Genomic DNA, 25129 nt, shown 5'->3' on the forward strand with positions numbered 1-25129 from the left:
ACTAATTAGATTTGTTTGCCTCTTTTATGTGGACAGGATATGTGTGAACAAGTGTCTGCTTTATTATTCTTCAGAGTCCAATGCAAAGTTCTTCCTGGCAAGTAAATAAATAAAAGGCCCCTTTTTTAAATGATTATTTGAAGTGTTTGACAATAACTGACAACTATTGTGCAAACCTTTCGGGAGATACTTTTAAGAAGAATAGCTTTTTTTCGTCCATAAATTGTGTCTGCTTGTAATTGAACAAGTTTCTCTTCTAAGAACAAGTGGATTACACAAGACAGGATGTCCGAAGCGCTGATCATGTGGTACATTATCCTGACAACAGCAATACATGTGTGAGAATATGTCAGCCTGTGTGAACGGGGTCGTACTTCCTGCTTTGAACTGTTCTAAACTATTATAAATAAACCCTGTGTGGAAAGTGTGAGAAGAAGGCACCTCTCTACTTTAAGAGTTACAGTATATACTGTAATGAGACCCTTCTGCTGTCTTTGACCAGGTGCTTGATTGCAAAATTGGTTTTCATATGTCTTTTTTAGCTGATTGTCTGGATTGTCTATTGAAGGAACTAAATTTAGACCTTTTCCACATTCGCCGCAAACCTTCTAGTAATGTTTTATAGCATTTCAACAAACTCAGCGTGACTCCTTTAATACTGAGTAATTGAATACTTGATTGTCAGAATATTCCTCAAATCAGAGTTTCTGTAAGTGTTTTATCTCAGTGTAGTCACTCATATTGGACAATCAACACTTCACAGCATTTCTTTTGTTTACATTCCTGTGCCTCAGGATAGCATTTAAAATAAGGTCTAATAAAATACAGTTTGAATTTTTCCACGTGTCTCAAAAATCACATTTACATTTGGGTTTTTTTTTAACTTCACAGATTTCGGCATTTACGCCTTAAACAAAGAAAACTAAGAGATTACGTCAGTGAGATGGTGGATCTCCCAAAGGTAAATAACAGCACATATGATTCACTGTAAAACTCCATTTATTTACACTTACAGGCCATTACATTTGGTATACATGTTCAATCGCTCTGTAATGCAGATCTCTAATCAGCCAATCACCTGACAGCTACTCAGTGCATTTAGGCTTGTACGTCAGGTCCAGGCGACCGGCTGAAATTCACATCAAGCATCAGAATGGGGAAGAAAGGTGATTTAAGTGACTTTAAAACAGGGTTGTTGATGCCATACGGGCTAGTCTGCATATTTCACAAATCTGCTGTGATTTTCCCACACAGTCATGTCTAGGGTTTTCAGAGAATGCTCTGAAAAAAGGAAATATCCAGTGACCAGCAGTTCCCTGGCCACAAACTCCAAGCTATGCAGAAGAGCATCTATGAAAGCACAGCATGTTTAACCTTGAAGCAGATGTGCTACAGTAACAGAAGACCACACTGGGAGTGACATCTGCCAGCTATGAGGAGGAATCTGAAATTAAATATTGCTGTTTGGGGTTTCTTAGATATAGCAGATAAATGCATACAAAAAAAACTGGATGAGATTTTAATTTGTCAGAAGTGAACAGGCACAGAAAAGGTTTCCATGAGGAAAAAACACATTAAAAAGACATCACCTAATGAGAGTCACAAATGTAATTCTGGAGCGCTGTAATTGCTGGAATTATATGAAAATGTGCCCAGTTTCACTAAATAAGCCGTTCTATGGTTACCTTACAGTCAGTTACAGTCTAACAATCTACTCCTGCTTACTGACTGAGTGCAGTTGAGCCGCAGCATAAAAAACAAACAGCTTCAAACAAAACAAAAAGCGATCCAAATGTTTTTGTCTGATTCCCTCAAAATCACTGTCAATCAGTCAGTAATCCACACAAACTCTGCAACATACTTTTAAAATGTATCTGCACAGAGTTCAGTAACGTTAGACTTTTGGTTCTAGTTTGGTCTAAGTGTGTTTTCTTTTCAAAGCCAAAATATTTGTGTTGTGTGGTGGATTTCAACAGATGCAGATGATTATGTGCGACCTCAGTGCCAACTGGAATAACTCCTATCGGGAGCTGGAGCAGCGAATCCTCTCCATGGAGCAGAAGCTGGACGAGCTGAGTCGCTGCTTCCAACAAACGTCTGATCTGCTGTCTCAGGTTGTACGTCACCGCAACCCAGAGATCAGGTAAACAATACTTACAGATGCCAGTGTCACTGCACAGATCTGCTAAAAACACACTGTAGGATGTCGTATATCATACGTATATTCGCTTTGGAGAATAACAAAATTATTTTGTTGGGTTTTTTTTGTAGGTGACACGACTGCACGCAGTTGTTAAAAACAGTCCGTAGTGTTTTCATCTGAAGTATCCACGAATCCTCTCCAACCAGAGCTGCTTTAGACTCTTAACATGCTGAACCACTTGGAGGACTGGCATACTCACTAAAGATCATCTTTTGGCCCCATTCTGAGTGTACTGCACAGTGACTCACTGCTGTTAAATTATACAGATAAAATAAGACCTAAATTCATTGCTGGGAAATCCGAGTGCATTTTCAGGAAATCTGCTGGGTTTTCAAGCAAAAGGATTGGTGACAGAGCCCAAGAACTGACCTGATCTCAGTCAAGGACTGTGGAGGATCCTTTAATCTGCAATAACAACAGCTCTGTAAACTGCTATTTGCAAGATATTATTGATGCTCTACATTCCTAGCTTATTCCTGTGGAATAAGCCATTTTGCATGTTTTAATTTTTGCAGTATTTCAGTGTTAATCCAACCATTTTCCATCATCTGAGACACACAGTGTCTCAATAATTCATCACTGTTGTGCTCTCCCGTAGCCGTTTAAGTAAATCTTGAATGAAAATGTGTTTTATGGTAAATAGACTTTGGTGAGTGAAGAGAATGAAGTGAATGTCAAATTAAACTTGATGAAAAGAAAGTTTTATTGCAAACTGTAAGTCGAAGGGATCCCATGGCTATTAACTGAAACTTGCAGACTTGCGTCGGCCACAGTTTGACGGAAGAAAAAACATCCAACACTTTACACCTGTTGAAAATAAAGAAACTTCAGTGGCCTTATAAGCTCATCTTTTAGCAATCCAACTGCTCCATCTAGTGGACAATATTAAAACACACAACAATAATCATAAAAATAAAAACTACACGATTTTCTTCCTGATAATTGCGGATTCTTCAGCATCTCAAAGGAGCATAACATTTTCAGCTGTATTAAAACAGAAAACAAGATTTAATCAAACCTCTGTACAAATGTCACTAATAAGAAAGCACTTTGTGAGAACAGCTGCAAAACTGGACCAACTCTCTCTCTCTGGAGGATTAACTGGAGTTTTGTTTAAACTTAATCCAGTGCTGGAAAAAAAGCCTCCTTGTTGGCTACCTTTATTTTTTTTTTCATTTTATTTTATTTTATTTTATTTTTAACTCCGGTAGTTAGTGTAGCAGCAGAAAAATGTATGAAAAACTAAATATGTAACATTTGCACATGGTAAAAACATGTTAATAACCATAATAAACATGCTTATAATTCAAAGTCATTTAGAATGAGTGTGTTTATGTTTTTGCTTTATTTCTGTCACTGGAGGACACATGAATTAAACAGACTGGTGACAAGCAGGTGTCATGTGTGGCATATCTATTTTGATTTGTTGCTTGAAGAAATAAAAACTGATCTATTCGTACTTCTGTCACACCGTAGGCTTCTTCGGTTTGTTACTTGTCCTGTTTTTAAGCTGGTGCCATATGTATGCTGAAGGCCTGAGAAACAGTTCTCCGCAGTCACACGTGAAGGGCATTCTGCATGTTCTCTTGACTTTTCTTTTCCACGTGCAGCCAGAGGGAGATTTTTTTAGAGACCCGCCCTTCAGGTGCTGCGCCAGGAGTTTGGCTCCTGTGAAAGTGTCCCCACAGCTGACACAGATGTAGCTTATGGCCTCCGCGTGCTGAATACAGTGTCTCAGGAGGTGCAGCCTGTGTTTAAAAGCTCGTCCGCATGGGCACTTGTGCGACCGGCGGCCTCGGTGGAGGTACCGGTGGCTGATGATGAGCGAGGGCTGCCGCAGGACAGCGCCGCACTGCCTGCAAGGGTAAGGCGCCTTGGAGCGCCAGCTGGTGTTCATGCGTTTCATCAAAGCCAAGCGATGGCTGTCATTCTCAAACATGGCTAGGATGGTTGGCATTGGTTGTGAGGGGGGGTTAAAGAGCGCACCCTCTTGGTATGTGTCCCGGGGTCTTGAAAGCACAGGAAAAGGGGAATGAAGGTTACTTGAAGGCGGTTGGTTTGGCTGAGCTAGGGCACCATTTGATCCTGACGTTTGGCCATCACTGTGTGTTCCATTAATGGCCTTGCTCACAAACTTGGTTGACTGGAGCTGGATTTTTGTGCTCTGGGCTCCTCGGTTATCCTTTCCCAACAGTGATGGAGTAGTAACAGTGCACGCCTTGGTGCTGACCACTGACGTGTGAACTTTGGTTACGTGCTCTACTAAATATTTCTCAGAGGTAAAAAGAAATTTGCATATGTTGCATGCTTTCGGCATTGACTCAGAGCAGAAAAGCACCAAAGGCGATTTTCTCCCTTTGGGACACTGGTGGCTATAGTACAAGTTTTTGTGACTGAAAACTTGGCCACAGATGTCACAGGCATACAGAGCCAAGTGGTGTTTCTTAACAGCACTCTCAGTTAGAAAGGCCTTCTTGCACAGAAAGCATTGATATTTTACTCTTACGCCACTGCAGTGCAGCAAGTGGAGCTTAATTGACTTAAACGGACCTCTGCCGCACACAGTGCACATTACACTATTGGCAGCAGGAAAGGGTGCACATGTCGTTTGGGAATCTGGACAGTCTGAAAAATGACCAGAATCATTGGGCAAACTGGAGTTGGAGCGACCATTTGTTTCAGAGTGATCTGGAGGCAGTTTATTAGGTTTAGAGTGTGTCATGACTTCATCTTCAGCAGCAGAGCTTGTTGAATCTTCTGCCATGTCGGAATCACTTTCAGTGCTAAGATCTTCATCATCTGCAGCCAGTATGTACGCCACACTGTTTTTAGGCATCTCAGGCTTTATATCAGCTCTCTGTTCAGACCTCAGTGCTGGCAGTGAGTCATGTTGAACAGTATCTGCATTTTGCTGCATTGTCTTCTCATTAGGAGAGCTGTCACTGCTCTGCCTCTTACAAATCAAAGAGGAATCTTCTTGGATAAACTCAGAGTCCGTACAGTGTTTCTCTGCATGCTTGTTCAGCTCCCAGACATTGCTGAAAGACTGATGGCATTTGTTGCAGACAGGTGGCAGATGCGCATTATCCAGGTGTGTAGAGAGTGACGTCAGGCGACGGAAACTAACCTTGCAGATGTGGCATGTGGCTTTGGTATTGTGGCTTTTATAATGTGAAATCAATTTCTTTAAGTTGTGGATGTTCTGCCCACATTCCCAACATTTTGATACCAGGTGCACATCTTCGTCGCTGCTCGAGTCTGCTGACATAACAGTCTGTGAATTTTGAACAGAAAAGACAAAAATCAGTTGAAATAGTGCAGAATATAGCACCTTGTTCCTGCATTTACTTTTATACCTGTGGCCCCAGAGACATGTGGACAATGAGTGGACTAAACATTCTGACATGGTTTGTAGTGATGCACTTTGGTTCGCTCAGAGTTCTCTTTAATTGGGCTTCTTCTGTTAGCCATTTAGCATGAAACCAAACCATGGGGAAAAGCTACAAGTTTACCAACTCATCAACTGATTCGGATCAGAGAAAACAAACCACAGGTGTGAACATGCTCCTAAGATTTACAAACACTGTCTGAAATGGCTCAAAAACAAATGGTTGAACCAGATTTTCTAATGAACCATATGTTGGTGAATAAAAGATGGACCGATGGCTAGCTCACAGCACATCAGTGACTGTGAGCTAAAGTTCAGCCTCACACACCTGCTCACATGGCTGCAGGCTTTTCGTTTGTATTTATGATGTGTGAAGACATAAAACATTGTATAGAAGAGACAGAAAAATACATCAATAAGACACTGAAATATTAACCATTGATGAGGCCACAAGATTAGAATTTTTACAGTAGCCATTTTAGTTTTTTGAAACCAGACTGATGTGAAATGGTAAATGTTAATGGCACTAATGGAAACCAGAATTAACTAAATTAACTTTTTTTAAATCAGGTGATTTGTCCCCTGTTGGCCATTAGATGAGATGGTTCAAGGAATGATTAAGGAACTTTAGCACTGGCTTCACTTTTCAGAACCGGAAGCTACATCTATCTTTTTTATTCAGTTAAAGAGCTTCTGATATGGCAAAAATATAGTGTATAGTTTTTAAACCTTATTGTAAAGAAAAGCTGCCCAACCTTTAAAGTATTTGTGGCATTTTTTTTTATTTGCACAAGTTGGTAGTCTGTACTTGCAGTTTTATGCCCTAATGGAATTAAAGTTAGTTAACCAACTTGCATGCTTTATTTCAAGAAGAGCGTGAACTCTAAGGTAGTCAAGTGTCAATCTGTGAGGCAGAAAAATTAAGTCGTCATGGAAATGCTAAAAACTAAAGTTACTCTTGTTGCCAGCTGAAACTGGATTTTTTTAGATCCACTTTCCAAACACTCTGGTATTAAAAGTCCTAAATTTGTTCTCAAAAGACAGGTAGAGAAAAACTGTTTCGACTTCCATTAGTTCCCCTGTTTACTGCAACTCCAAAATAATATGAATATTTTTGTAACTCAACATCGGGTGGAGCTAGAAGAGGCATCTGCTTCCACATCCATCTTTTATGTGCAGTCTATTGGCTTCCACAACTAAATAAGTTAATAATAAATTAATATTTATAACTGAACAAACATTTAAATGTCATCTACATAGCTTAATATCTGTTATTATCTGGAAGCTTTGTTGTTGAGTAAACCAAGGTCTTGGCTAGAAAAAAACAAAGCAAAACAAACACAAAGAAATTAAAATCACCCCCTACAATTCAAGATATTACCTCTCTCCTGTGATGCTGTGACAAGTATACACTTTTTCAAAGTACACAGGTTAATAACAAAAATAAAAATAATTCAATAAAAATTTTCAATACTTAAAATAAACATACTTTGTTTAGTAATGACTACTCTTCTCACAGGCATCCACACTCCAGTATCACAGTGCCACTTTGCCATTGAACTATCAAATGGAAGAAACAACACACGTTCTCTCTTGTGGCTGACTTAATACTATACTAGATGCACTTACCCCGTCCACAAATACCGGTAACAGCAGACGGTTCGTGCAACTCATTTACTGTGAAAATATAAGTAGCTTAACTTGGTATAATAAGCAAATCCAGCTGTAGGTGGGATAAAAAACAGGTCTCCATATTTCAAAGAGAAAAAGAACAATTCACTTTTACATCGGGAAATCCTCCTGTCCTTTATGGCGTCCAAGATCGCTGTTCCGAACTCATCTACATCCGGTTTGAACCGGAAGAGATGAGCCTCCATCTCCCACAATGCATCGATGTGCTTTACCCACTGAGTGGACAAGCCAAGGCAACTCTAAATTATTCTTACTATAAATATAAATATTTTGCAGCTTGCTGCTGCAATTTTTAATCTACAGATTTATTAAAAAATAAATCTTTAATGCAAAGCGATCTCATGCTAAATTGCTAACAGAAGAAGCCCATTATTTATTTTATTTCATTAATTTTTATTTAAAGAAAATTATGAGACACCTTACTTTTTTTTCTGAAATCAAGCTTATACACTAAGAAACGTATTCCCCTGCATCTTCTAAATATCTCTTTTTATGCATATATGTTTATATGCATTTTATGTTAAATAAGCAGAGTGAGTGGATGCCTGAACAATGGAGAAGATTTGAAGAACCCGGGTGATGTTAGAGCTGTAGTAACTAAAGAGGGATAACGCTTATACCAGGAAGATATGGCAAATAGTATTTTAAGCTGGGTTAAGAAGAGAAGTGATGGCCAGTGAGCGGAAGTAAGAATTTATGCATAGAAGGAGCACTACAGATGTGATGTTTGCCTAAAGGGAGGGTGTTACAGCAAACAAGAGGAATGAAAGTTTGTAGAAGCAAGATGGAATTCATGTTCGAAAGAGCGAGAGGCAGGTGTAAGAGTGAAGTTGCAAAGAGTAGAGGTAGTCAAGGTAGATGAGCTTAGATATTTGGGGTCATCCATCCAAAGTAAAAGACAGTGCACAAGAGAGGTGAAGAAGAGAGTGCAGGCACGGTGGAGTGAGACAAGTGTCAGGCGTGATTTGTGTCAGAGAGAGGGCAGCAAGAGCGACAGGGAAGTGACACCTGTCATGATGTATGGCTTTAAAAAAAGAAAGACAAATAAGATAAATGAACCAAAACAGTTAAACAATGTGAAGCAAAGGAGAAGATCATAAAGATATATTTTCCTTATTCATTTATAATATTATCCTTCCAGATGTGTTTAGATCAGTGTCATATTAAAACAGTGGGTTTTTTTAATAACATGAAAAAATTACTAGTTGAAATTGAGATTGTGCTGCAAGTCCTTGACGATAAATAGATTAACTTATAAATTAAACAATTCAATAGGTTTTTTGGCTAGGAGCTGAGCATGCCGTTTTTCTTGTTTTTTTATGAAGAGAGAAAAACAAAACAAAACACAAAATACTGTGGGTTTACTTAACCCGAGATCAATCCAAATGATTGCATAATTAAATAGTCGAAGTCAAGTTTTATTCAAATTTTTAAAAATGTGACTCTTTTTTTGAAATATAGATTAAAATGTTCTTGTGTAACAGCTTTATCAGATTTTATTCATTCATTCATTTAAAAATGAAGTCAAGTCAATAAAGTTTAATTTGACTTTGACTTGACTTCATTTTTAAATTAGGATGAAACTATGAAAAAATCTGTGACACAGCTTTCATTACTGGGGAAATTTCAGATTTCAAAACAATGATTAAAACTATTATATTATATTATATTATATTATATTATATTATATTATATTATATTATATTATATTATATTATATTATATTATATTATATTATGTTATATTATATTATATGTGTGATAAAATAGTTCCTGACAGGGGAACTAGTCATGTTTTAACTGTGTTTCAAATCGACTTCTTTTACATGACGAACAAGATGCATTTGTTTTGTAAAAAAGAGATTTCCAGGCGGGTGGAACATTATCGCTTTCCTTATCCGCTCAGTTGAACCGTACACGGCAAACGCCAAGCCACGAAACAAACACTTCACCAGGAAGCCTTGGCTAGCGTTGTTTATAACCACCGTTAGGGTTGACTTATAATGATAGCTTCTAGCTAATTTTTACGTTTAAATGTTAACGATATTAAAAGCCATACCTTGAGACGTCGGTATTAGAGGTCTGTCTTTTAGGAAACAGAATTTTAATTATAAATAATAGCTTTATCTCGGCTCTACTACCCGTCGTTTACAAGCTTTCTCTAAACATCAGCTGTTCCAGGTGAGTCGCGATATGTCCGAGTCCGGTCACAGTCAACCCGGCATGTATGGGCAAGGGCGCAGGAGGAGGCGACGCCGAGGGGACAGAGATGTTGGCCCTCCGGGGCAAAATCTGTCCGGACCCAGTCGAGATCGGGATTACCAACCGAGAGAGCGAAGGGTACTTCAAACGATATGCTGCTTTGGCCTCTGATTTTATCTTCTCTACATCAAAATACTCACTCGAATCATTTTCTTTCCAGGATGGAAGCGAGGATCCACCAGGTCCTCTAATTCAGAAGACCCCCATCATTCTTGCAAAACCTCCCGGAGAAAGGGTAGGTCGGCTTGTCTTTGAGACCACAAACTATAGTCTACAGTTTAAATTTGTGAGGTATCATTTTGCTTACCCTAACCGAATAGGAAGAATAGCCAAAATCAAAGAATATTCACAATGCCAGAACAAAACGAGCCGTGCTTGTTTGTGCCTACGAAGCGCTTCCATCTGCAATTTGTGCTGTTGTTTATATATTCTAAGGCTAAGCCCTCACAGAATACACCTGTCAGTGGAACACCAGTCCTTGAGAAGCCCATCATGCTAATGAAGGCCAGGGACGATGGAGTGAAGCCAGGGACACCTACTGAGTCGGCTGCACAGTCCTCTGGTCCACCCTCTAAGATAGAGAGGGAAGGGCAGCGACCTACTCAGCCTGTATACCAGATCCAAAACAGAGGAATGAGTGCTTCTGCATCGAGCAGTGCATTGGACCGTGAGTTGTTATAGACTCTACAAAAAGACATTTTATTTTCTTCTCCAAATTCAAAAGTATGTTCATGTGCAATAATTAAGGCCACAAGCTTTCATGTGACTTCCAGCCATGGTTGGGCAGTCCAAACTCCTTCCTCCGGAGAAAATGAAGCACAGCATTAAACTGGTGGATGATCAGATGAATTGGTGTGACAGTGCCATGGAGGTAAATTCATAGCATTTAATACATTTAGTTGATTTTGCAGATTTAAACAGTGCTTTCAGTTTACTTTATGATATGTGGTCAAAGGAAGCTGAGTGATGTTGTTGTGATGTGTTGCAGTATTTGAGGGACCAGACAGACATGTTGGTGGTGGGAGTTATTGGCTTGCAGGGAACTGGGAAATCCACCATCATGTCGCTGTTATCTGCCAACACTCCTGAGGAAGATCAAAGGTAAGGTTAAAGAATAAGATCAAGATGTAAAGTGTTCTGCACTACACACACTACTGAGGTTTTTGCAGACACGTGACAACTAAATATACGGTGTTCAGTTTGGACCTGTGACAATCATGCTGATGGGTTAGGATGAAATGAATGGGACACCAGTTAGAGACCATTCCACACCTGTATAGCACCCACTGGGAAAAATCTGTATTTCCTGGATGGAGGTTGGCGGCAGTTGCATTGAAATGATTGCCAAAGTTTCAGTCACACCGGACTAGATACTATTTCATGACTCGCATTTAAAAATTTGGAGTCCCTGATGGTTTGGCAAAAACCTCCTTGTTGAGCAATATCCGCATGACTTACGTGAGAAATCTCAGTAGTGTTTTGGTTTGGGCCAAACTGTCGTGCACATAGGCTTAACTGGTGATTTTTAAATTGCAGAAGGTTTGGATTTGAAATGATGAAAGTGCTTAATTACACAAAAAGACAGGAAAAAGGTCTTTGGCTTGTCTTAAAGCACGTTGAGTGGTCACTGATAATAGAAAAGGACTCTATAATTGCCATTCACTTAAATTGATCCAACACACAAACTGTAGGGAACAGTGATGTGATGGCTGAAGCTCAAGAGGTGGCGCATTTCATTTACTATTTAGAAGGTTATTGGTTTAAACCCTAGGTGCTCCAGTCTGCTTGCCAAATATCCTTGGGCAACATACTGATTCCTAAATTCCTCTCCGATGCATCCATCAGAGTGTGACGCACATAACCCAGGAGGTGCCCAGGAGGCACTTTCCCTTATTCAAGTGAAATGCCTACTTAAGTTAAGAGGGAATGAGGTAATACAACAGTAGAACTTGTCTGAATACATTTTATCCCTCCCATCAAAACACAGAACATCTAGTTCCCAACCACTGAGCCGTGGCACATAGGTGTGTCGTGGAAGATTATGTGGTTCCACTCCTGCAGGGAAAAATTATCAATATGCTTTTTGTAACATTTTGTTTGGTGGTGTGCCATGTGATTTTTCTAATGTGAAATATACTCAATATAATACTCTATATTTGTCTGATAATTACAGATGCATTTCTTTTTTTAAAGGATCAATGCGAGTACTTTAATAATTAATTTGAGAAAAATCACTTGAACAGTTCTTTAGAGGTGATATTGAATAAAAACGTGTGTTTGTTTGAACAGGAGTTTTGTATTCAGACCCCAGACTCAAGAAATCAAGGAAAGAGGTGGAAATCAGAGTACAGGGATTGATTTCTTCATCACACAGGAGAGAGTTATCTTCTTGGATACGCAGGTATGAATGAAGTATTGTGATTAGAATGACAGTTTCTACGGTTTACTGTAGTATTTTCTTTTTGCTGTCAGAATGTAAGTTGGTACAAACTGTCTGTAATGTTAACCTTGGAACTGCAAGATGTCTAACTGTGGTTAAGGATTTGTTGTGCTGAAGCAACAACATGTTTCACTGTGTTTAAATGTCATTCTTCAGCCAATGCTTAGCCCATCAATTCTGGATCATCTTATCAACAATGATCGGAAGTTACCTCCAGAATACAATCTTCCTCATACATATGTTGAGATGCAGGTATGTGGCTGGCCTGCGGAGGACAGTATATAATAATATGAATGCTGGTGCTAAACACCTGTGAACTTTAGTTTTGGGATTCATTGTTTGATGTTGGTTTAGTGATCGTATTTATTCTTTTCTACAAATAAAGCATGTTTGTACTCTGTATAATTCCTCTACAGTCTCTTCAGATCGCTGCCTTCCTGTTTACAGTGTGCCATGTTGTAATTGTGGTTCAAGACTGGTTCACTGATTTGAACCTTTACAGGTAAGTACTTTAGGTCTGCGATGGACCCGTGCTCTCAAGATGGTTGTGATTATAATTTTAAAGCCCAATACTCTCAAAGGAATGCTGAACATTTCATGCTATATCTTAAAAGGATATTTGTTTTTGCTTTTTCATAAGCTCAGCAATGTTGTTCTTTCAGCCAGTCTGACATTTTAAACAGGCAAATCTAGACCTGGGTAAAATGTCAGACTCCATGCCCATCTAACATGTGCTGACATTTATTACCTTTTGTACGCCACAATCCATTTAGATCAGTTCATGACTCATTTTCTTCACACAGCATAACAAACAATCTGAGCGACTCTGGCTATGTGATTAAAAACCTTTTCCCTTTGCATAGCATTCTTGCCTAATGCTGAAAATATTGCCATTAAAAGCAAGTTTTCACTAACTTTGTACATAGCTTAAAATGATATCTCTGTAGTAGAAAGCTACAGTTTTAATCAGCACAAATATTGATATGATTATGTATTGTTTTGGCTTCCTTTGGTGAAAAATCAATGTCAGATTACCAAACAATGTTTTTTACCAGGGTTATCGCCAAGTAGCATCTCACATTGGCACAGCAGGAAAATGGCAGATTCTGTATATTTACATATGTAACTATCGAAGCAAATTTTACCTGTACTCTTTCCACTCAGTAAAATGATCTAATTCTCATTATTATTGCTTCTTGTGACACAAATTCATTCCACAGCTGAAGTTATATTATGGTGTCACCTTTATGGACAGGTTTCTTCAGACTGCTGAGATGCTGAAACCTTCCACACCATCTGCAAGCCACGACAGCACCGGCTCTTCAGGCAGTGATGACGGAGCAGAGTATTATCCACATATAGGTGGCTGTTTAATGCTGACACGCTATATTTGACACACAAACCAAATTTAAGCATGTCAAAGTTTACATTTCTTTCTCCCCCAGTTTTCCTCCAGAACAAGGCCAGACGGGATGATTTCTGCCCAAGAAATCTGAAGAACATGCATATGGTGGTCGACAAATTAATGGCTCATTCTCACCTCAAATACAAAGGTGCAAAACTACAACAAATTTCTCTTTATGTTAATGTTTTATGTGTAAGTAGTAATGAATGCCAGTAAGGGAGCTGGTAGAAGAAAATGAATGTGATATGGTGGCAAAAAAAAGTTAAGTAAATGCTAAGAAATTATCTACATTTACAGTACTGTGCAAATCTTGAGTCACCCCTCAAAACATGAAAAAAAAACATGAATGGAAATGCAGTGTATAAGGAAAATACGAAACTTTAAAGTCAGTATTTGGAATGACTACTTTTTCTCTCCTGAACTCTCTTAGGCAAGCTTTGTTAACATTTCTTTAAGCAGTCTTCAGGAACTGTTCTCCACATTTATTGAAGGACAGTCAAAACTCTTCTTTCGACGTTGGCTGCCTTTTGTTACATTTTCTATGGATGATTGCAAACAGTTTTAATTATTTTTGATGTCCAGGTTCTGGGGAGGCCAATCCATGACTGATATAGGGCTGGGCGATATGAGGAAAATCTAATATTGTGTAATTTTTTTACTATATCAAGATACATGATATATATCGCGATATGTTTAAATAACCTCCAAAACAAGTGTCATTTTCAATCATGCAGTGCCAAAAATGACACTGGTGTACTCATTTAAATTTTTTCTACAAAGAATCTGAATGAATTGACATGTTTTATTTTAACAGTAACCATCAGTTTCATACAGGGATTTTTCACAAATGACTATGCTGTCACAGTAAGTCTCTTTATGTGGTCAACACTAGACCTTTAACAAATAAAGATCATAGCAACACAAAAAACTTTGAGCAATAATTCACGAGACAAAACAACTGAAATTAAAAAGGTGCTCCTTTGTGCTTTACAACATATAAAAAAATGTGATGACCTCAAATTATAGAGACAAAAGTCTACATAATGACTATAAAAACGACTGACCAAGAACAGTCACTGTTATCACAGATGGTTTATTTGAGGTTTTCTTTGGTGTGGGGAGACGTTGACATGCAGAGTTTAAATTGGTCTTAATTTTGCAGTTGAACTTGTGGTACTGATACCTTTAGGGGCATAATTTTATAGCATGTTTCGCAAATTACCCCATTTTGTTTGGCATCCTCCTTGTGAAAGTCAAACAACAGCGAGTCTCATTCCCTCGCTCATCCGATACTCGTGCGGTTGCTATTTTTCCTTATCCAGGAGTATATAAAGACATATCCTCAACGCAGTTGCTGGGTAGAAGAGTTTCTGGGTGGGGGGTTTATAGCGCCCACCCCCAGACTGATAGTGTTCCTGTGAGTGTTTTTCTAGCCAGGTATGCTTTCATGGCATTGACAGTGTGTTTGGGATCATTCTCCCATGATCAATGTCAAAATTAATCCTTTTCTGCATTCATAACTCTATCAACACCACTGGCTGAAATACCTCCCCAAACTATGACCCTCTACCATGTTGTACAGATGGCTGTAGACAATCACTGTCTCTCTTGTGCCTCTCTTCTGACCTCCATACGTATCACTGATGATTTAACCCAAAAGTTCTAAATGTGCATTCAGGAGTGGTAAAAGGCTCCATCAGGTTTATGGTGTTTCTAGATGAAAACCTTTTGTTTGCTTTGTACTTGTGAGCAAAATGACATTTTGTGACTGTTCAAAGGTTTTTAGTGAATGTGTTTGGTTTTGTAGTCCTGTAAACAAAGCATCACTTCTGAAGTGGATTAACAGGCTGGCCACAACTATAACATGTGTTTTATTCTCAGGAACATTATCCATGCTCGACTGCAATGTCTTCCCAGGCTTGGGGCAGGACTATCTGACAGCCGAGGTCAATATGTTCTTGCTTCCTGTGCAGGAAAATGACGGGGAGGATAATTTGACCAAAGCAGGTTACAAACATTTATTCTTCTCATAAGGTAAAACTCAAGTGACCTCTCGTGTGTTGTGTGAAAAATAAATGAATCTTTGTATGTTGTTTAGGGTCAGGAACATACCCACTGTTCTCTCTGCTCCCCGGCTATAGAGGACACCCGGCCTTTTCCACCATGGTTTCAAAACTCCGCAGCCAAATACTGGCCATGCCCCGCTGTCAGCTGTCACACACTATTCTCACTGAGAAAAACTGGTAAACATCATATCAGTACTATTTATTTATAAATGAATAATTATTTTATTCATATTCCACTATTCAAAAAGTGTAGGTGACTAATCCGTGGGAAAAAAGTGAGACAACCAAGTATAAATGAGGAAATACATCCTGCACCCAGGGTGAGAATCAGTTTTATGTTTTAAACTGGTTTGCTCAACAAAGCCATCATAAATGTCATTGTTTTTGAACTCTCATAGAAACAGTTTTTAATCCCTGTGGAAGAAATGCAAAATATCTATTAGAGATGAGGGGGTCTCTCTGCTTCCCTTTACTTTCAGTGACTACAACCTGCTGTCTTTTTGTTTTGTTTTTTGTAAACAACAGAAAATGAGCGCTGGTGGTTTGTTGTGAAATAGTTTTCTGAGGCATGGTGCAACTTGCTGCATGTACCTACAAGCACAAAACTTTCAGAGTGGTGAAAAATATTTCTTGCTGTGGGATATCAGGTTAATTTTTTTCTGAACATGCTTAAAACAATATCAGTTGAAAATGAAATACTACAGTGAAAAGAAACCTATTTCCATGCCATATAAAGAAAGTAAAAGTATTAATAATTAAGGTTGGTGCAGAAATGCATAATATTTGGATTTTTTCTTCTTTGTACTATGTAACTGTCATTTTGTGAAATCTTGAGACATTATTGGGATTTCGTTTAAGTTTATCCCTCTGTTTCCTGTCTTAACTTTCATTGTTTTCACAGGTTTCACTATGCAGCTCGTATCTGGGATGGTGTGAAAAAGTCCTCGGCCCTCTCTGAATACAGTCGTCTGCTCTGCTGACACGTGTTTAACTGCTCTTATGTACAGTTTTATTTCACTGATCAGATCACACAAAGACGAAAGAAGTGCAGCTGAATGGGATGTTTGAAAAAAACACCACTGGGGCATAAAATAAATAGAATTTTTCAGACTTTGAGTCCTGCTTGTTCTATAGTGTCCTGGGACTGTCCTCAGGAATTCTGATAGTTACAGATAAAGTTACAGCCTGTGCAGAGGTGGTGAGCGGGAAAAGAAAGTGTCTTCTCTCAGCAGATCTCTAATAAAAATGCGAGAATAGTTTTTAAATTCAAGTCATTCTTGACTGTGTTTCAGTTTTGATGTACTGATACTTAACCTGTTTTATAAGGTGAAAATACAGATTTCTGTCTTGTTATTACCTTTGTAAAAAGAGTATGGTAAAAATGAAAGAGAGAACTGGTGGGTCTGGTTTTTTAAAGATATATGTTGTATTGTAGAACACATGTAGCATGAATCACAGTCAGTTTTGTTTTTCATTCAGTGCCACTAGAGTGGTTGCATGGTTAAAACATACTCTGCTGACAACTGAAACAGTCACTGGTTATCAAAGAAAAAAAAAAACAATTCACGTCCATTCTAAAAGAAAATGATTTGCAGCCTAAATGCAGCCTAAACATATTTTAGCAATAGAATGAAATGACTTTAAAGAATATTCCATCAAATATATGATACAAAAATCAGCAATTTAATAACACTAAAACTTCAGCTGTGAAAAGAAGCATATATATAGCCACCACAAAAATCAATAAGGCATTTTATTATCACTAAAACTTCAAACAAATAAACAAACTGGAACTAAACAGGTTTTTAAACTAGTTTTAATAGATATTATTCTTCCTCATACATATGTTGAGATTCAGGTATTCTATGTTATTCTGTCAGTCCCATCAGGACTGACAGAATAGATGTTATTCTATTTTAACTTTGGAGATTTCTAACTAATACCAATTTAATTATCTAGATATAGGTTCTATGAAGTCTATTCATATATACATATATGCTGTTTCAAAGGCTTGTTTTTGATAGTCAGGTTCTTTCATTGTCAAAGGAGGAGTTAAGGAGTGGTCACAGCAAGAAGACCACTTCCCCCCAATAAGAATTACTTATAAACTGAACAGAAACTAAACAGAAATTCACTTCTATCTGACCATCACACAATGCAGATCCTTGTGCTGATCCTTGGGATGGTGCTGCTCCCTAAAGGCAAGTTTTTGTTCAGTTATCTGTTCTTTAACATTTTTAAACCAGCAAGTTCTGTAATATTCAATGAAATGTTTTCTTTTTTAATGCTTTTACAACAAGTGTCATTACATCTTAGTAAAGGTTTGTCTATTCTACAAATGATTGTACTATTTATTGTACTGTTAGCCATCTATTTTTCAAACTGTTTTAGTGAATATTTTAGAATATGTCCATGCATTGGAAGCAAGAGAAAGTTTACTTATCTTTATCTTTGTTTTATCAGCCTGTGCTTTGAAATGTTACGAATGCATACCGGACCTCTCTGGAAGCTGCGCTCAGACAACAAAAGAATGTCCTTCCAACACTCAGTGTGCATCAGTCAGAATAGCTTCATATGCAGGTTTGATTTTGTATAGTTTTTATTTTATTCTTCTTTTAAACTGGTTCAGTTTTCAATGGTTCCTCTTTTTGTTGCAGGTGGTTCAAAACTGGTTGATATTAAAGGTAAAAGTTGTGCTGCGGCTGAGGAGTGTGTTCAGGCCTCAATCAACTTTGGAGGCGCCCAAACTCTAATTACCAGCAAGTGTTGCACCTCTGATCTTTGCAACTCTCAAGATGCCCCTGGTAATTTATATCATGCTTCTTGATATTTTGAAATGTAATTTCCTGTCCTTGAAACTTAAAAAATAAAAAATCTTTTTTTTTTATCAAATATGTTGAGAAATTTAAAAGTGGGTCAATCGTCATATTCGCTTGAATAGATCAGGGCAAAATAATCAATCTGTGAAAATTTTCTGATTGAAAATTCTCAAACAAACATATTAATAACATAAATGGTTTTTCTTTTGTTTTCTGTTGGGGGTTTTTTCCAAGCTGATGTTTTTGGCACTTAGCTAAAATAAGCAGGGAAACAAATATTACAAATATTTCTGTATTCAACAGAGGGCAGCATCTTGTCTCCAAATGGGAAAAAGTGCTTCCAATGTGTTGGAAACGATTGCACACAAACTCTAAACTGCAACGGAAATGAGGACCACTGCATCTCATCAGCAAGTAATATACCGACAGGTTTCAGTGTCTGCATGTTTGTTCTTTTCTGCTCAAACAAATGTTCTGTTATTCCTTCCTTTCATTTCCTCAGTGACTACAGGAGGACAAAAGGTGACTGTAAAGGGCTGCGCTTCCAAGCTGATTTGCTCAAGCACACAATCTCCACAGATCACAGGAATCACTGCAGCAGAAATCAGCTGCTGCCAGGGTGACCTCTGCAACAGTGCTGGGATGACAACAACATCACAGCCCAGTAGTACAGCTGTTGGCCGTCTGCTCTTTGTCACAACGCTGATCTCTCTGGTCTTGTTCTCTTAGCTGATGGAAACAACAACAGCATCACATCCCAGCTTTTCATATGACTGTCACAATGTTACCTCCCATTTCACCAGACCTTAAAAAATAATTGAAAATTTTGTAACTCGGTTTGTGGAAAAAAATTAACGAATAAATTTCTTAAAATCCTATATGCATCTCTGTTTCCTTTAAGTCTCAAAATCATTTTGCACGCATATTTAAAGGTTATCGTAAGGAATCAGTGATACATTTTCCTGAATTAATAGAAAAGTAAAATACAAATATGGTGGATTTTGACAATTATGTGTAAACAGAATAGCACAGAGTTAGTGAAGGAGTGCTTACAGTGCAAAGTGTACTCATTATTCTTGAACTGTCACCTACTAACTGCCTTTCAAGTTTGTGTGACTAACACACAACCAGATGATGATGTAGAGTCAAAAGTGTAAATACACTCATCATGGGCATTATTGGTCCAGCTAGGTTTGGGTGATTTGCATTTTTTTTTTTTTGCAGATTGTATTTACTCTAATATAATCTATTTAGAGTATTTATATTATAATATATTATATTATAATCTAATTTATTATATTAGATTATATAATCATTATATAATAATCTAATACAAACTCATATAAGATTTGTTTGATGTTCTGGCATAAACACACATATGAATACATTCTTAAAATGTATGTGTACGCGATAGTCAATATTATGGGTTATCAAATTAATAAGACATATAAAGAAAATATGGCTGAACTAATCTACCGATCCGCGGTAACTCGTTAACAGAGATTTGCCGCGTTATGGCGTTAATGTCATTTTAATGAGATTAACGCTGACAGCACTAGTGGGAACACAACGAATGTGACTGCACATTTACGTTGACATCATCCTAGTGCAAAGGCAAATGGAAGCAGGCAAAAACAACAAGCACGCATGCTACAAACTTTACCCGAGTCATTTAGACAGCCGTTAGCACATGATTCTCCTTATGGGGACCTGATATGTTTAATATGCTGCTGAGAATATAGCCCAGAAGAAGCGTATAGTATAGCTTTTATTTTGGAAAGAACCATTTCTCTGTAATAAACTCTCTTTTCCAAAGATGAGTGATTTCTCGATCAGATAGATTTACTTTTTTTTATTATTATTATTTTGTTGTTTCAGCAACATTAAATTTAAAAACTGTACTTTTGAGTTAAATATATATATTTATAATTTTAATAAATGACAAGTTAAAAAGGCATGAACATTTTTTTGTATCGAAAAAATATAAAACCGTGACACCAAAGTATCAAACCGAACCGAACTGTGAATTTTGTGTATCGTTGCACCCCTAGTATTCACATAGTGCACAAATAGAAAAGCCACAAAAAACTATAAAGTGTAATTTGTACTATATACAAATGTACATGCTTGTATGTGTGTTTTAGAAGGTATCTATTGTGTGTATTGTTACATGGTCAGTCAGGTTTGTTTCCGTCATGGTCCAAGTGAGTTGGCTGTTTTTTTTATGTTCTCACTCCTGAGCAGAGCCTCTTCCCTGCCCCTGTTTGCTCACCTTTCAGTGACCCCAGGGCTAACAACAGGCAGTATTTAGGACCCGTGTCCTTATCTATTTCTCAATAGTTTGTCAGCTTACAGGCTTGGTAACAGGCCACCTTTGCCCCTTGTAATTTATGTCTATGATTAAAGGACACCTTCCTACCTTTAGTCTCATTCATGAGCACTGTTAGTTTTCTTCCAACATCCAGAAGTCTGCACGATGTGTTTCATAGTTTGTAACAAACCTTTGACAGTTAAACGTAACATGACCGAAAAAGAAAAAAAAAAAAGAAAAAAAAAGTGAGAGAGAAAAAAAAAATCACACAAATTATATGTTAACCCCATTTATTTTTAGTTAAGTAAACTCTAAAAATTCTAACAGATAGCTGGTGCTTAGAATACAGTTGAATAACTATTAAAAAAACAGATGATATAATATTTCTGTCCAGGTTGCAGTCTTCATGATGAACATGCTGTTGCAAACTCTGCTTCTCTCGGTGGAAATGCGCCTTCTCTTTCCTCTTTGTATAAAACATTTTAAAAGTCAGTTTAATCTCGAAATTCACTGTTAAATCCAAAACACACCAGATAAAGAAAAGCGAATAGTTCAGTCTAACACATGTGCCAGTGAACCATTAAAGGTCTGTAAAACTATGCAGTTCTGAAACGTAACTTTAACCTCAGCCAAACCGATTTGGTCAGTTGTAAATAAAACAGCGAAGTAAACGTGACCCGACAGACAAAACCTGAGTGAATTAAGTCCAGCGTTTAACCACTGAGAGCTAAAACTCAGGTGAGGTTTCAAAGCTGTGTGCGGGTGATTGGACATCAGCCGCCGATGACGCTGGTTCGCCTATAAAGTGCTCTGTAAGGAAACAAGCTCCAGCAGCTCTGCGCTCGGGAAAAATACTATATTTCCTTATCTTGTGCAGAAAAATGCACTGACATTGCGTTATATTGAGCACCGGCTGCCCAGTTAAACTGTGACTATCACCAGGTAATGTAGGCGTGTTTCTTGAATTAGCAGCAGGTGTTAAACAGCTGACAGGTGAGGAGGAGGATGCATGCAGGTAAACTGAGGGTCTGTTGAGCTGATCGCTGGTTTCGTGAGAAAAATGTCAGCTCGTTCTTTATGTTACAGAAGCACAGAGACACAAGACCAGGTGGAAAGAGACGATCGTTCGGTGAAAATGAGAATCTGCGAATGCAACATGTGGAACACGGAGAGTGGATGTAAACAAACCGGTTAACGTAACCCCCTCGGTGCACTCTGCATGCTGACTGTTAGCAGAGCTAGTGAAATCTCTGAAAACATCTGAGCACTTTTGCAAACATGTTCTATGTTGACAACCTGACCAGACATGTGAAGATTACGGCGCGACATTCGCGGCTAAAACACTGTTAAAAGTGTAGTTGGTGACAGAAAAACGGGGTATTTTAAAACTACACCACCACCATTGCTGCCTGTGATTTGAAATGCATTCTGGGATACCTGGCTGCCCCAAGTCTACACAAGCAATCGATGATCTAGGATCGACCTGTTTTGACTTACTTTGCACGGCAACCAATCAAATGTTAGAGAAGCTGCATGGGCAGCGTTAACCCCGCCCCCTGAGTTTGATGGGTGAGGCTGACAGATAAAATTAATTCAAGATGAGAGCCAGGCGCCAGGACTGCCAAAATGAAATAAATAAATATATCATTAAATAATTAATGAAATGTGTCAATAATTAATTAAAATGTGAAATACATAAATAATTCATTAAATATATCATTAAATAATTAATGAAATGTGTCAATAATTAATAAAAATGTGAAATACATAAATAATTAATTAAATGTGTCAATAATTAATTAATTACATGTGTCATACCAATTTATTTAATTAATTAATTCCAATTTTAATTAATTATTGCCACATTTAATTAATTATTTAATGGTGTATTTAATTAATTCATTATGGCAGTCCTGGCGTTCCATATGTAGGTAGGTTATTTTAACTTTTTTCTCAAACAAGGCATTTCTCTAACACGTGCCTTTCTCATACATTTCTCTGGTTGTGTGTGTGTTTTTATTTTGTTTCCCAAATTTTGATTTCCCACCTTAAATAACAGCATTCCTTGTGTTCAGCCAGGAGTTAGAGCTTGCTTGTGAGATTCAGGGACACATGGTGCTAACAACAATTCAGCCAAAAACTTGCCTGAAAATTTCCAGTGATGGTAACCGATAACTGGAGGAGAAGATGTCCCTTTCGCTTCTTTTCAGGGTGGGGACAAAGTGAGAGGTCAAGCTGTAAAACTCTGAGCCAAAGCTTGGCCTGTCTGTCGTCCCAATTCTGTTAATCTATCCTTTTGCCGCTGTACTCAGGTTTCCAGGTTGAGAGAAGTCCACCTGTATTAACGTACTAAAACATTCACTTACTATCTCTTTTCTGAAAACATCCACTTACTATTTCTTTTCTGAAAACATTCACTTACCATTTCTCTTCTGAAAACATCCACTCGCTTCATCTGCCTAGATTTTACTCTCTCACTCTCTTGGTGCATACTTCACACAGTCAGGCAGTTGCCTTTTATGGGCATGCAAAGTTCCTGTCACACACACAGCTACTCACCCCCAGCAGCTGCAAAGCCGTCTTCACGTCCTCTCTCCACACTCTCAGCCACAATCCTCCGCTCCTCAATATGAATGTATAAAACCAGTAATAATTATCCCTAGAAACACACACCCTCAAGAAAATTCACTGTATTTAGTTATTTATTCGTACTCACTGTGACAAATGCAATTCATGTAAAGAAGATCCCCTATAGGTGAAATTTCAATTCGGCACGACCCTGAAATAAGCATGCCTTTTATCTAAATAAAATGAAATTACTACACCACATCTAGTGCTGAAATCCGTGCTTGATCACACCCTATATTATGATAAAACCAAAAGTAAATCAAATGTAACTGCTTATATTATTGAACTGAAACGAGAACCACTTAAAAATCCTATAAATCCTGCTTCACACCACAAAACTGAAACAAATCACCCCCGTATTTATCACTCAAACTCCTCCACTCAATCTTACCCTGCCGACTGAAATGCCGGTCTAAATCATGCACGATTTGTCTCTTCTATATCAAAACCCAGCCAAACATCAAACATTCACCGTAGTCATTCAAAACTTTATTTGTAATATTATAATCAGCAAAATCAGTGTCTTAATTACAGGCATGTATCATTGTTTGCAACAGTGTTTATAAAGCCGCTAATACTCTAAGCGTTTCACCGCCTCCTCTCACACCAAACTCTCTTATTTTATATTACAAAGATGTCTTATATTTACAATCACTCTCAGGCCTGACAGCTTTAGCACCTACACAATTTCGACAAATTTAAGTTAATGGTCCAACCGAAAAAGTCCAACTTTTTTGTAATCAATTAACCAGTATCTGTCCAACAGTTTCTGGCCTCATCTCTAAAATCCCTAACTCAATTTAAAAGTGTCCAACACCCAAGGTCCAACCTTTGCTGCCCAAAAAAGCGCAGATACCGTTCCAAACGGTAAGGAGACTCTAACTCCTAGCTTATTCCAGGATGCCCTGTACCTCACAGTTAAGCCAAAGTGAACTAACCCTGTTCGCCGACAGGTCAAGGTCGCACGTCCGTGGCCAGGAGGGACCGTAACGTCCGGGCTATGCACTTCTTAGCAGTCCAACTGCCGTTCTTAAAAAATTTATAATACTTTGAAACAACAGTCAACACCCCAAAACAAGAGTATGACTGACGTAGGTCCAACCTTATGACCAATGGGGCCTCTAACCCACAAAATAACCAATTCCCTAACTTTCCTACTTGGGCCTCTAACCCAATTTCACTGTTTCCTTTTCCTTGGGCCTCTAACCCAGTACTGTATGACCAATGGGGCCTCTAACCCACAAAGTACACTTTCAACGTTTCATTATCATTACTTCAGCTTCAATTCTCATGAGATTTTTTCATCAAAATCAAAACAGACATCTACCAGTAATTTCAGTGAGTAGACTTTAATTTTTTCATGTCCAATTTGGCACACTTTGGAAATAATTCAACAGGTAGTGCCTTACCTTTGGATAAGCCGGCTTATGCCCACTCACGTCAGACCACTGGCCGGTGCCTGTCCGTTCGACCACCTCGGACCGTTCAAACCTCCAACTTCCACCCCAATACCACAGGACGAGCCCCCAAACTGTTACGGATTCAAAATATTGGAGATGGATACAAGAGGAAAAACCACAATAACAACACTGGTCCGGCCGGGTTGAGTCAAACGATGATTTTAATGATCACACGCGTGGGAGATGGATACTGTACGCAGACAGCATCAGATCTCAAAATGGTGGAGCATTGATCAAACTCTTATAGCCTCTAGTGGCCCCCACCTAATCATAAAAGCCTAAACATTCACATTCTTTCTCTCACAAGCTACGACCTTGGATCCCTGTTTATCTGCTCCTGCTGAGATGGGGCAGTATGCTCTGTTCTCTTCTAATCAGCCAGATAAGGCGATGACTTTCTGCGAACAGTATTTCTTATAACTCAGCAGTATAATGCATCATAAAACAATCATTCAT

General features: G+C 38.2%; 4 protein-coding genes across 11 annotated transcripts in view; 3 read left to right on the plus strand and 1 right to left on the minus strand.

The window, feature by feature from the left end:
* Positions 1-3662, plus strand: part of kcnn4 (potassium intermediate/small conductance calcium-activated channel, subfamily N, member 4) — a 21950-nt gene extending 18288 nt beyond the window's left edge. For 2 of the 4 annotated variants that reach the window (XM_084942799.1, XM_084942801.1), the window contains 3 exons: positions 892-961; positions 1977-2143; positions 2272-3662. In XM_084942799.1, the coding sequence (XP_084798925.1) occupies positions 892-961; positions 1977-2143; positions 2272-2275 (241 nt within the window). In that variant the 3' untranslated portion in view covers positions 2276-3662. Of the gene's footprint in view, positions 1-891; positions 962-1976; positions 2148-2271 lie in introns of those variants that run through there. The other 2 variants (XM_084942800.1, XM_084942802.1) reach the window with 1 other exon arrangement.
* Positions 2883-9772, minus strand: LOC146377497 (uncharacterized). 4 transcript variants are annotated; one of them, XM_084942793.1, is made up of 2 exons: positions 9685-9772; positions 2883-5477 (listed from the first exon to the last, which is right to left on the minus strand). In XM_084942793.1, exons 1-2 carry the CDS (start codon positions 9691-9693, stop codon positions 3669-3671), a joined length of 1818 nt encoding a protein of 605 aa, XP_084798919.1. In that variant the 5' UTR covers positions 9694-9772; the 3' UTR covers positions 2883-3668. The 4 variants fall into 4 exon arrangements, with proteins under 4 accessions (XP_084798919.1, XP_084798921.1, XP_084798918.1 ...); XM_084942795.1 differs by lacking the exon at positions 9685-9772 and adding an exon at positions 7372-7450; XM_084942792.1 differs by lacking the exon at positions 9685-9772 and adding an exon at positions 7221-7432.
* smg9 (SMG9 nonsense mediated mRNA decay factor) lies at positions 9202-16565 on the plus strand. Of its 2 annotated transcripts, XM_084942798.1 has the most exons (14): positions 9202-9362; positions 9455-9622; positions 9705-9779; positions 9980-10211; positions 10318-10415; positions 10533-10645; positions 11834-11945; positions 12141-12236; positions 12401-12486; positions 13240-13346; positions 13430-13537; positions 15271-15396; positions 15488-15632; positions 16357-16565. In XM_084942798.1, the coding sequence occupies exons 2-14, from the start codon at positions 9476-9478 to the stop codon at positions 16433-16435; spliced, it is 1524 nt and encodes a 507-aa protein (XP_084798924.1). In that variant the 5' UTR covers positions 9202-9362; positions 9455-9475; the 3' UTR covers positions 16436-16565. The 2 variants fall into 2 exon arrangements, with proteins under 2 accessions (XP_084798924.1, XP_084798923.1); XM_084942797.1 differs by having other exon boundaries at positions 9202-9622.
* A 256-nt stretch (positions 16566-16821) lies between these two features.
* LOC146377499 (urokinase plasminogen activator surface receptor-like) lies at positions 16822-19152 on the plus strand. The gene is made up of 5 exons (XM_084942804.1): positions 16822-17656; positions 17919-18035; positions 18113-18259; positions 18578-18688; positions 18777-19152. Exons 1-5 carry the CDS (start codon positions 17611-17613, stop codon positions 19001-19003), a joined length of 648 nt encoding a protein of 215 aa, XP_084798930.1. The 5' UTR covers positions 16822-17610; the 3' UTR covers positions 19004-19152.
* Positions 19153-25129: the final 5977 nt, after the last annotated feature.

Source organism: Perissodus microlepis, chromosome 11, assembly GCF_051167445.1.
Source record: "Perissodus microlepis isolate ML-2025 ecotype Zambia chromosome 11, ASM5116744v1, whole genome shotgun sequence".
Taxonomy (NCBI): Eukaryota; Metazoa; Chordata; class Actinopteri; order Cichliformes; family Cichlidae; genus Perissodus; species Perissodus microlepis.